The sequence below is a fragment of the Rhagoletis pomonella genome, unplaced genomic scaffold (assembly GCF_013731165.1).
Source record: "Rhagoletis pomonella isolate Grant_MI unplaced genomic scaffold, Rhpom_1.0 Rhpom_scaffold_00003, whole genome shotgun sequence".
Classification (NCBI taxonomy): Eukaryota; Metazoa; Arthropoda; class Insecta; order Diptera; family Tephritidae; genus Rhagoletis; species Rhagoletis pomonella.
This window is the reverse complement of record NW_023458557.1, coordinates 60,650,855-60,664,776: the sequence shown is the minus strand read 5'-3', so window position 1 is coordinate 60,664,776 and position 13,922 is coordinate 60,650,855. Positions and strand designations below refer to the sequence as shown.

At 35.2% G+C, this 13,922-nt stretch overlaps 1 protein-coding gene across 3 annotated transcripts in view; it reads right to left on the bottom strand.

Moving 5' to 3' along the window:
- LOC118735340 (protein RCC2 homolog) overlaps positions 1-13,922 on the bottom strand; it is a 132,459-nt gene that overhangs the window by 37,823 nt on the left and 80,714 nt on the right. The window contains exon 4 of one of the 3 annotated variants that reach the window (XM_036465036.1): positions 428-602. The exons of 1 other annotated variant lie outside the window; for it this stretch is intronic. In XM_036465036.1, the coding sequence (XP_036320929.1) occupies positions 453-602 (150 nt within the window). In that variant the 3' untranslated portion in view covers positions 428-452. Of the gene's footprint in view, positions 1-427; positions 603-10,750; positions 10,781-13,922 lie in introns of those variants that run through there. One more of the 3 variants, XM_036465039.1, reaches the window with a different exon arrangement.

Below are 13,922 nucleotides of genomic sequence, written 5' to 3'. Positions count from 1 at the left end.
ATTCAGTAGGTTATAAAAGTGTTCCCTCCACAATTTAAGTATATTCTGGACATCGGTCACTAGGTCGCCATTGTTGTTCTTACAGGAGTTCGCCCCGGTCCTGAAACCTTCCGTAAGTCGCCTAACCCTCTGGTAGATTCTTCGGGCGTTCTTCCTGTCGGCATCTCAAGCTCTTCGCACTCACGTATTTCGGCCTCTCTCTTCTTATTGCGGCAAATACGTCTCGCTTCCTTCTTCAGTTCCCTATAACGGTCCCACATGGCTCGCGTTGCGCCCGATCGCAGCGTGGCCCTGTAGGCGGCATTTTTTTCTCTGCGGCTTCTTGACATTCCTCATCATACCAGTTGTTCTTTCGGGTTCGCTGAAATCCAACTACTTCTTCGGCGGCGGTACTTAATGATCGGGAAATGTGGTTCCACTGCTCGCGTATGTCGGATCGTTGAAGAGTGCTCTCAGAGAGCAGGTGTGTGAGTCGAGTGGCGAATAAATTGGCCGTCTGTTGTGTTTTTGCCATACTCCTTATGGTAAATTGTACATGATGCCGGCAGAATGTAAAGAGTGTACTGCGAAACTGCTTCAATTAGACGAAATGATATCATGCTCTGGTGGGTGTGGTTATAATTTTTGTTTGAAATGCAGTAACATAAAGAGACATGAGGTAAAAATAATAACAGAAAATATTAATTTGAAATGGTTCTGTAATCAATGCGCGTTGTCAGACACAAATACGAAGTTCATTGAGATTAAACATTTAATCAATAAATGTGAACAATCAAAAATGAAAGCTTCTGATGTGAAACAGATAGTGGAGCAAATATTTAGTAATAAATGTTCACAGATAAAAAGTAGCATTATAACAGATTTCAACTCATTTTTGGAGCATAACATTGAAGTAAAAATAACGCTATGAAAACTGAGATCATAAGTGATGTGTCTAAAGAATTCCAAAAGAGTAATGAGTTCCTAAAGGATTTACGCGTAGCTAATGAGAATGTTAATACGAAAATGTCATATGTTCAAGTTACCAAGGTTACGGATAGCGCAAGTAAAATTGTTATTAAACCGAAAAATAAAAGCAAACAAGCTAAGGAAACAAAGGAAGCACTAAAAAAAGTAGTAGAGCCTACGGACGGCCTTGTAATGAAAGTGAGAGAGATAAATAGTGGGGGAATAATAGTGGAATGCAAAAATAAAGACGCTTGTGAGCAGGTACAACAAAAAGTAAGAGAGGGCATTGGAAATGAATACGAAGCACAGAAAACAAAAGAGAAAAATGAGATAAAAAAGATACTTAAAATAGTTGGTTTAACTGAAAAAATTGGAAATGATCATCTCGTAGAATGCTTAACCAAGCAGAACGATGTGTGCTCTGGAAAAAGAGTTCAAAGTTTTAAAGATGTATGATAATACTAATCGTATGGAGGAAAGCTATATTGCATTAGTAGAAACTGATGCAGTCACTTATGAAAATGTACTGAAACAAAAAAGAATTAATATCGAGTGGGACACTTGCGTTGTTTACGAACATCTAAATGTATTACGATGCTATAAATGTCTGGGATATAAGCACAAAGCAATTGAATGTTCCAATAAAATAGCATGTAGCAAATGTGCTGGAAATCATGATAGCAAAGAGTGTACCTCAACTATCGTTAAATGCGTAAACTGTAGCGAATTGGTTAAGAAAAAAGTTATTGAAGTCGATGTAAATCATTATGCTTTCAGTATAGATTGTCCAGCATATAAAAAACATGCTAACACTAAAAGAAAAATGCGATTCTAGCAACGAAAAATAAATGAACTAAATTGTATTTATTTAAACATTAATAGTATCATCGCTAATAAGTGTGAGCTCTTAATAGAGAAGCCACATCTGATTCTTTGTTCAGAGAGTTGCTCGACTGAAGATATAACTAACCAAGAGTTACAGATAAAAACCTACAAACTTGTTCGTTGTAATTCGCATAGTAGACATATGGGCGGTGTATTAGTATACGTACATGAATCAATTGAATATTCCCCAAGTTATAACTCCACATATGAAAAAAATCTTTGGTGTATTATACTTAAAATTAAAAATATTTTTCCCCAATACCAAATAGGCGTAATCTATCATTCTCCTTGCTCAAGTGATGCAGACTTTATTTTACACTTAAACGATATTTTAAATTATAATTGCTTAACACACGATAATGTTGTTTTCATTGGTGATTTCAATAATAATCTTTACAAAATAACAACTAACAGTAGGCAGTTAGTGGACTTATTTCAGTCATTCGCAATGGACCAAAAAATTGATTTTTATACGCGAAAAGGGGATAACTCAAAAACAATGATAGACCTATTATTTACCAACAGCCAATATGTTTCTTGTAAAAGATTGGATGACCATCGAGTTACAGATCACGAAACTATCTACTTTAAAATCAAGTTGGAAAGAATGTTCCAAATGAGAGCTAGGAAAGTGATAACTTCTTGGGAATATTACACTTGTGATTGCCTTGTTTACCAATTGCGGCAATCTAATTATGGCCATTTTGAGAATTTAAGTATCGATAATAAGGTTGCATTATTGAATAATACATTATCAAATGCTATGAGCATTTTGACATATTCGAAAGAAATCAGTGTTAAACTGATGAACAAGTGGTATGATTTCGAACTCGCAAACCTAAACCAACATAAGTTAAATCTCTACAATATCGCTCTATAGTCGGGGGATTGGAACGAATATAATATTACCCGGCGTAAATACAAACGACTAATAAATGTTAAAAAGGCTAAATACATTGAACACAAAATAACATGTAATGCAGGAGATAGCAAGGCCATGTGGAAACACTTGAAAAATTGCATATCTATGTCTAAAGATAATAGTGTCATTAAAAAAATAGTAATAAAAGGCCAACTTTTCACACATGAAAGTGAAATAGCACATTCACTGAATACTACTTCATTGATAGTGTGATGGAAATCAGCTTAAATATTGATCCTAGTAATCGTGAAATAATGTCTAGTGGTAATGGAGCCATTGGCTTTAAATTCCAAAGCCTATCAACGAATGACATGCTAGATATAGTTAGAAAATTCAAAAATAAGATTGGTGGAAAGAAACTATTATCCGAAGGGGCCATTAAAGACTCTATAACTTATACTGGGTATTTTTACACTCAAATTGTTAACGAAAGTCTAGAGAAAGGTATAGTCCCAAATCATTGGAAAACTTCCATTGTCGTACCAGTGGAGAAAACAAAAAACACTATTAAAGCTGAAGAGATTAGACCTATAAACTCATTGCCCTGTGATGTAAAGGTAGTTGAAACAGTATTTCAAAATCAACTTGTAAAATATTTGGAAAATAATAAGATTATTATACCACAACAATCAGGTTTCCGTAAAAGGCATTCCTGTGAAAGCGCTTTGAACCTGGTCATTGCTAACTGTAAAGAAGACTTGAGCAGGAATAAACATATAATAGCTGTATTCTTAGACTTAAAACGTGCCTTTGAGACGATCGACCAAAAACTGTTACAAAAAAAGTTATTTAATATAGGCGTAAATGGTATTGAACTAAAGTGGTCTGAGAATTTCATTACGAATCGATATCAAAGAACTGCGATTGGATCATCAATATCCGATAAAAGAAGTGTATCTGTCGGACTGCCTCAAGGATCTGGGCTAGCTCCAATTTTGGTCAATATATATATTAATGACATTATTAATTGCATAAAGTATTGCGATATTAAGTTATTTGCTGATGATACGTTGCTTATGCTAAGTGGAGAAAATATAGCTTAAATAGCCTCTAAATTGCAAGATGACTTAAATAAAGTATACGATTGGTTATGTTTGAACAGACTTAAATTAAATGTCAATAAAACTAAGTTTATGGTTATATCAAGGCGAAATTTTGAGAAAAGTGAGTTGCTAACTCTAAATATAAACAACGAAGCACTGGAAAAAGTTAATACCTTCAAATACCTAGAAATAAAGATCGATGATAAACTAGTCTTTAACGAACACATTGATTATACTGTAGCCAAGATCGCAAAAAAATTATACCTTACGCGGAGAACCTGCAGATATATTTGTCGTAGAAGGTATAAGACGATGGTATATAAATCTATAATCGAACCACATTTTATTTATTGTCCAACTATTTTTATTTCATAATGAGAGATAAACAAATTTATAAATTGCAAAAGCAACAGAACAGAGCCATGCGATTCATCCTTAGAAAATGTTATGACACACCTATCAGAGACATGTTGGCCGAATTAAATTGGCTGAGTGTTAAACAACAACTTTTTTACTACACAATGAAATTTATTAGGAACATTATAGATGGCAACTTGCCTGATTACTTAAAAAGCAACATAAAGTATATCAATAATGTACACTCCAAAAATACTCGAAATAAAAATGATTTCAATCTACCTGCTTATAAAACGGAAGCAGATAAATGTAACTTGTATTATAAAATATTAAGATGCTTTAATGTATTACCAAATGATGTTAAATTAGGCAATATGAATGAATTTAAACAAAAATTGTATAAATATTGTAGGATCCTTCCTATTTAGTGATGCATGGGCAATCTTCCAGACTTTCAATCGCAATGCATACGCACCAAGTATACTGTTGCATTACGCCAACATATACCCTTCCGCACGCATCCGAAAAGCAGCCGAGGCTCATCACATAACGCAGCACTAGATCAAATCTTTGAATCGCTGTTTAGATGTTTCTTTCGCACTTTGCATGCATAGCCAAATAGTGCAATCATTGTTATGATTTGTTTTGGAAGTATGCCTCATTGTTTTTCACTGCAGTTGGTGTCCATATAAATTGCCTATACTTTATACTTTGTCTAGGCTTTAAATTATAGATCCTAAATATACATAAATATGTATATGCATATAAGTTTAAGCTAGGCTTAATTAAGCTGTAAGAATTAAATAAATAAATAAATAAATATATTAAAATATATCAGAAAAGTAGAATTTACATGTCAGGAAGCCTGGCTAAAGAAATTCACACGAACTCTATTCTGTTGAAATTAATATTTAATATGATTATTTATATAAAAGAAATGTAGAAAGTCAAGTAATTGAAATTATGATTTAATAATGTTGAGTCGCCGAATCGTCGCGTTAGCTTCGTGCTCGTTGTCGTACCAAACGTTGACTGATTCAAAAATGTTGAACGCTCGGCAAATGATGAACACATGTCAAGAGTTGCCATATGTTCGGCCACTCCTGACTATACAAGCGTCCTCGCTATTAATTGTCTTCGTCATCGGTACTTACGCCACCCTCGTTAATTTGTTCGTCGAGAGCTGGCAGATTGCACCACGGTCGAAGCTTATCTGAAGCGTATATAGACGTTGTTTGCGTGAAGAGTCTGGAAGATCAGTTATGACGTATCGATCTCGATCAAGGGCTTTGCTAATAACGAAGGGGCCTTTGTAACGTGGCTCCAACTTTCGTTATTCGCCCGTGCTGGCTGGTTCGTTCTCGGCTAAGACCAAGTCACCGACTTTGTATTGCGTTGGCGCAGTATGTTTTTGGTCGAAACGTATTTTGGCCTTCTCTCGTTGTTGCGTAACTCGATCCGCGGCGGTGTGTCGTAGATCACTGATATCAACGTCTTGTGAGTTACAGTCGTGTAGAATCGTTGTTAGTTTGTTTTTAAGTATATCGCGCGGCTTGAATGAATACACCAACTCATATGGGGTTTGACCTGTCGTTGCGCGTTGTGTTGATAACCCATTGGATATCACGTAGTTTGTAGTCCCATTTCTTCTCTGATTGCGTCGTCGGACCAAGATGGTCTAAATGGATCGTTCTAAATGGAATGGGCTCCATGTCGTCGTAGTTGTATACTCCTTCTTTCTTTCCTGTCGGGATTTTGTTGCAGGCATAATCGACGCAAGATTTGATGTATGCCTTTACAAAATTTCGCATTCTTGGGAACCAAAGGAAGTTCGGGATACGGTCGATTGTCTTATCAACACCTAGATGACCGGCCTTGTCATGGCTGTCATAAACCACGCGCCATCGAAGTGCTGTAGGAACAACCCAAAGTTTCTTTTTGTGGACGATACGATACAACCTGACTTTCTCGACGTTGTACTCCTTCACTGAAGAGTCGTCCACGTTTACCTTTTCGATGATATTTTTGATACGTTCGTCGCTTAACTGCATCGCAAAAAGCCAATCGTCATTTGTAATATTCGTTTTCATTATGCGTAATGAGGCTGTCTCAACTTCAGAGGCGCACTCAACTGGAGCTCGGCTTAGCGCATCTACGTGCTCCATTCGTCTTCCGGCACGATGTTCAATAACGATGTCATAGTCTTGGACTTTCAGCCACCATCTGGCTATTCGTGGTATAAGTTTGCGTTTTTGCATCACAGTGCTCATCGCGTTGCAATCTGTGACTACCTTTACTCGCTTACCATAAACATAATATCGCATACGTTCAAGAGCTTCCACAATCGCTAACGTCTCCAATTCATAGCCATGGTACTTTCTTTCATCGTCGCTAGTTGATCGGCTATAGTAGAGTACGGGTTTCCAACTACCACCTTCATTTTGTAAAAGCTAATGATAATCCAATCGTACTGGCATCAGTATGAATTTCATGCTCTGCGCTCGCGTTGTACGATACCATTACAGGTTGAGATGTGAGTATGCCTTTAAGACGATTAAAAGCTATCTCTTGTTCATTTGCCCAATGAAATTCGCTGTCATTTCGTAAAAGTTTTCTTAACGGTTCAGATAAAATAGCATAAAACGGAACAAATAAGTCCTAAAAATTGGCGGACTTCATGCACGTTAGTTGGCGTTTTAAACTGACCAAGACAATGTCCCAAAAATTCAATTTTAGTTTTGAGGAATTCGCATTTTTTTAATATTAAGCGTTAAATTTAACTCGCGCATAGCTTGAAAAACACGTTTAATTTTTCCGCACATTTCGTCAATGGTATGGCTGCCTACTAGGATATCATATATAGTGATTCAGTGGTAATGAACGCTGTATATTTTTGACTTTCTGACTTGACTTGATAATAACCCTTTGACTTGACTGATAATAATCCGAATTTAAATCAAGTGTCGTGTAGTATTTAAAGTTCGCAATTTCTTGTAAAGTCTCTTCGATGTTAGGCATAGGAAAATTTTCCTTTTTTGTATGAGCATTTATTTTACGGTAGTCAAAACACATTCTATCAGTACCGTCTTTCTTTTTTATTAACGTTATCGGGATAGCAAAAACCGAGTCCGACTTTTCAATAATATAGTTTTTTAGAAGATCTTTTATTATTTGACTTACTATCGCTTTTTTCGGTTCTGGAATTCGATATGGTGATTGCGCGATTGGAATATCCGTACCCAATTTGATGTCCATATTAATTCCATTTGTTTTATCATCAGTACATTTAACGTCATTTTCCGTGTATAAATTTTTAACACACACCGGTTTCTCGAAATTTTTACCAAATTTAAAATTACCATTGTCGACACTTTACACTCGTGTTTTTAAAAATGTCTTGACCCAAAAATAGGTCAGCGTTTATAAAATCGTCGTCTACAATGTAGGCAACTATTTCACGTTCCAGCTCGTCGATTTCTACTAGCAATGTAATTTTTTCATTAGCCATTTGCGTACCGTCACAAACACGATTAATTGATATTGCACAATTTTCGCGAATATTTGACAATTTGTTTGCAACAGATTTACGAATCATGTGACACTGACTACCCGTATCGAGAAAGGCGATAAATGTTTGTCCATTAACAATTACTGATTTTTTAAAGTTTTTCCCGAACTCGTTAATTTCTGCACGTTGCACGTTCACAGTTTTCATTCCACAATTCTTTGGTTCACCGCGGCCATGAACTTTGCTGCAATCAACGCAGCGTTGTGGCTTCGAACACTGACTAGAAATAAGACCTACCTCCGAGCAATTATAGCAAGTAATCGACCTTTTATTTATCTTCTCGTTAGTACTTGGTTTAGCGTTATCGTTTTTAAGTTCAAACTTTTGCTTAGTTTCGTTTTGTATACTCGTTTTATTGCTTTGCGCTCGTGAATTAGATACATAGTTTTCAATAGTCTCCCGCATATGTTTCACCGCATTAAATTTCACTGCAGCAATTGCCGTTTGCAATTCACGATGTTTAAGTCCATCTCGCGTATATTTAATAATAGCGGCGTCGCTTAACTTGTATCGCCGACCTAACATGCATATACGGAAACAATAATCAGTAACACTCTCGTCATTTTTCCTACTGGCATTACACATTTTATAGTTTATGTCTGCTTCGTTCATTTCGTAACTGAATTCTTCTTTCAAACATTTCGCGAATTCATTCCAATTGGAAAACAACACTGGCGAAGAGTCTAGCCACATCTTTGCTACACCACGCATTCTGCTGTACACGGCTAACATGATACATTTTTCATCCCAATTGTAAGCAGATAGCACACAGTTCACGCGATTAATAAACTGCTCAACAGTAACCGAATCTTCAGAATCTCGGGAATCTCTTTCACTGAAGCTGTTCGTGTTCGCTCTCGTTCGTACATACGTTCATTGTCATTAGCTGATATTTGTTGTGTTGTCGTCGGTGTTTGTTGCATCGGAGTTTGTATGCCTGTTCGCTGCGGCTGTGCAACAGGCACCTGCGCAACAGCAATAGCACTCATCATTGTGTTCATCATCGCTCGTAGTTGGGCTAATTGATCTTGAATTGTTCCGCTCTCATTCGGCGGCTCTTCTATTTCAACAATTTCGTTTGTACCTATGAATTCACTTAGCCTTTGAATGAGCTCTGCTTTGCCTGTTGTTCGCAAATTATTTTGGCGTAGAATAGACTTTAATTGCTCCACCTTCAGACTCACAATCTTTATCTTATTATTAACCATTGTTGAAGCACTCGCGTTATTTACTTTATTTACGTTTGTAATGTTAGTCGTCACTTCGAAATATGCGTTTTCGTTTTTTCCGTATTTGTTCATAAATGTTCGCAATAAAATAAAAAATACGATGCATGTTATGAAACTCTTCCTGACAGTTTGGTGGCTAAATAAATTCACACGAACTCTATTCTGTTGAAATTATTATTTAATATGATCATTTATATAAAAGAAATGGAGAAAGTCAAGTAATTGAAATTATGATTTAATAATGTTGAGTCGCCGAATCGTCGCGTTAGCTTCGTGCTCGTTGTCGTACCAAACGTTGACTGATTCAAAAATGTTGAACGCATGTCAAGAGTTGCCATATGTTTACACATATATGGAAATATACGTATATCATGTTAGAATACTTTAATACTGTTCCATTAATGCAGCATTAGTACTTATCATGTGTTTTTGCATGTTTGAAACATTATTACAGCCATATGGTCACAAATTTGGGAACGAGGAAAGCGCTGAGAAAAATTTTTCTTTGAATCACGCGTCAACTCTGACATATTTTGTTAATATACATCGTTAGTATCTAGAAATAATTGTTGATTTATATTCAATTAAGTGTGCTTCACGGTACTTTAATTTCTCTTGTACTTCCCGTGCGTGCGATAAAAATGGAGAATATAGTCAACCAGCACAAAAAGGTAAAAATATTAATATCTTACTATTTTTTCGATACTAAAGCCGTTCTTCGGTAAGATAAAGTATTTTTGAAATAGACTAATGCAAATTTAGTGGAATTTTTTGTTTTCTTCGTGAGTTTGATCATTCTGAAATGTTTCTCCGATAATCGTGTTACGTTAAATACCAAATATAAGAAAAGGCGTTATTGTGCAAAACCGAAATGCAGAAAAGGTGTAATAAATACATATTTTTTCGTAGATTTCAATCAAGTATAGGGGGACATAGTTATTGATATCTGAACAGCTATCGTTTTGCAACGTTTTAGTATTGAATTTATGTAACGTTAAAGACCGTTTACACCTTAAAAATACTAACCTCTTTTAAACTTCGACAACTCTTGAAATACTGTGCAGAAACCGCTCAACCGGGCAATAAGTAAAGAAAAAATGGCGGTCACCCTGAAAAAACTCACGATCCAGAAAATAAAGGTCGCGCCATTCGCGGACCGCTAACCCTCTCTTCGTCGATTTGACAGCATCCACCCAATCGCTGACGTCATAAAATACTTTAGTTTACATTCACTGTTGCCAACTTGATGCTTTTCGCACCAAATTTAGTGGGTATTCAAAAAGCGAAAATTTTTGAATTTTGTGCTTGGTGCGTTTTTGGTGCTTTTGTTTTTAGTTTGAAGACATCAAATTAGAAAATCTTAAAAAAATGGAAGCAAAATGTATAGCAACCGTAAGTGTGGTAAGCAATTTTACAAAATTTAAACAAAATCATGGCACAGTGACAATCATAAGTGACAACGAAATATGTGCAGCACCTTCGGTCATGCCAGAAGAAATCGACCGTTGTGCAAGAAACATTGATTTTTATTAATTTGAATCGGCATCCTTAAAATAAAATTATGTATTCATGTAAAGTCCATAAAATACACCAATAAAAATTTGGTGCTTTTTCAAATTCAAAACTTTTGTTCGATGCTTCATCTTTTTCTTGTCGAGTTCGTCTTGCTCTCTCATTCTGGTATATTTTGACGTCACGGCCAGTTGCTCTCAGCTCGATTGGCGCAATCTTGTATTCTATCATTTTTGGAAAAAACTAAGCGACGCAACAAAAGCGAAAGAAATACAGTTGTCAAACAACGAGCGTGATCGCGTCATTGCAAAGCGTCCTGAAGCAATATGTGAACGAGTGAGAAAATGTAGAGAAAGAAAAAAAGGAATGAAACACAATCTAGTGATGCAGCTAAATCTATAAGTAGCAGCTATAGCAATTTGCCTCCTATTAAAAAATTTAGTTCAAATTATTTAATAAGTTAAATAAATTATTAAAAGATGGGTATCAGTCGAAAAGGGTTTTGAAAGGGTTGCTTTCTTACCTACATGTAGGAGGGTTGCCATCTGTTAAAAAAAATCAAATTCCATTTAAATTTAGGGAAATAGGTGAATGAAATATATATCACCATATATGTATTATGGCAGTCTGACAAAAGAGGTTTAAGGTCATAGCTTGCTAATATTTTGAAGAGCGTCGCCAACTGTTCGCAAATGGAATTTAATTAAATTATAAAAAATTTTTATATATGAAATATTAATATATTTATATCAAACGAAAGGGTTGCGGCATCGTATTTTTTATTTTATTGCAGTATGTAAATACATACATTGCCAATGAGTGATATGTTTTCATGCTCCTTTCATATCACTGGACCCTCAAATTAACTTTAAGGTTTCAGGAATTTGTTTATTCTTCACTTAACTAAATATTTCAAATTTGTTCTTTGGTCTGACACCCATGTTATTATACATATTTCAGTTACTCAAACCCTTTTATTAAATTGAATTTAATTGTTTAACCCTGGAAGTGCATTCTTATCATTGTATAGTAAACAACACACGTTGTCGGCTCGTCGAATTGACGAAGAATGTATGTACGTCTAGGGTTAAAGAGGTGGCAACCCTTATACGTGTAGCTTAAAAGTAAAGTATTTTCAGAACCATGTCAATTGATACCCATATTGTAATATCTAATTAATTTAACTTATTATATAATTTTAATTCAACTTTTTTAACAGGTGGAAACCGTTAAAAAAAATAAAACTTTACTGCACACCTACAGACCAATCCATGTAAATTGACACCTCACTTTTGAAAATGGAATGAACTATATGTACGTACCTACGTAAATGCAACAAGAATCCAAATTTTGCACTTAAACTGCTACGTAAATGCAACAGAATCCAAATTTTGCACTTAAACTGCATTTACAGGGAAAGTATGAAAGGTATAAAAAACAAGTTGCTTTTTTGAATTCAGCGCCCTCAAAAGTTCACTAGTAAAAAAGTTTTCATTTAAATCCGTTCATAATTGCATTTTTGCCCACATTTTATATGGGTTGGGCTGGGGAGATGGCATCGTACACAATCACAAATCATGATCGAAGAAGTGACACACTTCAGGTGTATTTAAAAATGCGAATCATGTTCGAAACATTGCTTTATCCCTTCAAAGTCAAGCCCAGACGAAAAAATAGTAATTTTTGACACGTCTATCGAAAGATATAATTAGTTTCTCTTTGAAAACTCTTCAGCAAGTTTTCAAAAATGCTTTAAATGGTGATTTTTGGGGTTTCGAACCCCATTCTCTCAAAATTCTGACGTGATGGAATACTTTTGTTGCCAAATTCGGATTTAGCGTATAGAAAAAAAGTACTTTCCATCAATGCTAATTTCGGCTGTTGCACAGTGTTTTTGGACAAATATTGAGATAGGTATTATCTACTGAATCAGTATGTATATGAATAAATATTTGAGTTATCACATTTTAAACAATTTCCACTCGTTTTATTTCTCTATATTTACCATACTCCCAATAGGTAACGTTAAAGACCGCATATTTTGATTTTTAGATCCGTCAAAAAAATATTTTTTTCAAGTTAATATTTTTATAGTTTCTTTGAACCTTGATCTTTATTAAAATACTTTTGTTTAATTTTTAACTTTGCAGGATTTGCTAAGTTAACTGTACGTGTGACGTTATCACATAACTCGCTTCCAAAAAATGTAACGTTAAAGACCACTTAAAACTGATTTTATCTTTAAAACAACAAAAGAAAGGAAACAAGTGTCTGCATATAAAATGTAGCTTTTTCTCTTAATAAATGAAATGAGGTTTATTACCAGGATAAATGAAAAACTTTCAGGTTTTATACAACGTTTCAGAAATATACGTGCAACAGTAACGTTAAAGGCAAAAATTTTTACCATATACATACAGCAGTAGTACAAGTGTATGGTTGAGTACGGATACGCTCTGAGAAACCACACGTGTTAAATGGAAATGAAAGTACATTTATACTGACAAGCATACACGGCAGCAAGTTCATGCTTCTACTCGGTCTTCAACGCGCATGCATACGAGTACCTACATACATATGTTTGTATCAGGGTTGTTGCGAATATTCGCATTCGCATTCGCAACCGCGGAGCTTCCGCATTAATTCTAACATTCGCATTCGCTTTCGCATTCACATTAATCAATGCAGAGCTTTTGAGAATGCGAATATTGTGCAAGTGCACTGATGAAACGTATATCTGGCAAACAAAATAAAAATTTAAGCTAATAGCTTTGGCCTGTGGACAAGCTACGTTAAAACTGTCCCCCTAAATCCCCCCGCTTTTGTAATTTAAAGTCAAAGATTAAGATCCTTAAATAGGTATTTCCAGCGGAAATGTTCAACGTCTAGCTATAACGAGAATCAACAATTTGCGCGGTAAAAGATAACCTTTCATTAGATAAGAATTATGTAACTATCGAACATTAAAAAACCGGATGCATCGCTAGTTTTTTCTAGATAAGTTAATAAATTTTTTTTCATAAGACGGCTTATTATGATTAGGGTTCGTGTTTTCTTTTATTACTTAGCAGAAATACACCGTTTTTACTACGCAAATACTCCTCTGTGTGCTCGAAAACAACATTTATTTAAATTTTGTGATAATTGTCAATAATTAGCGAAATAAAGTGAAAAACGCAAAAACCACGCCAAAGCAATATCTTTAACAATACTAACAGCAAAATTCACCCCATCACATATCCCAGCAAACCAAAAGGATACTTGACAGACAACATATCTACTGTCTCAGTCTAGTTCGGGCAACCGCCGCGTTAAGATCGCTTAACATATTTGGTGTTTGTATTAAAGAGCTCAATTGTGATATTATTCGCATTTAAGAACGGGAGTGCATTAGCAAGAGTGAAAAAACAATAGAACTAACTTTTTCTTTTGTATATTGAAAGCCAGAAAAACTACAT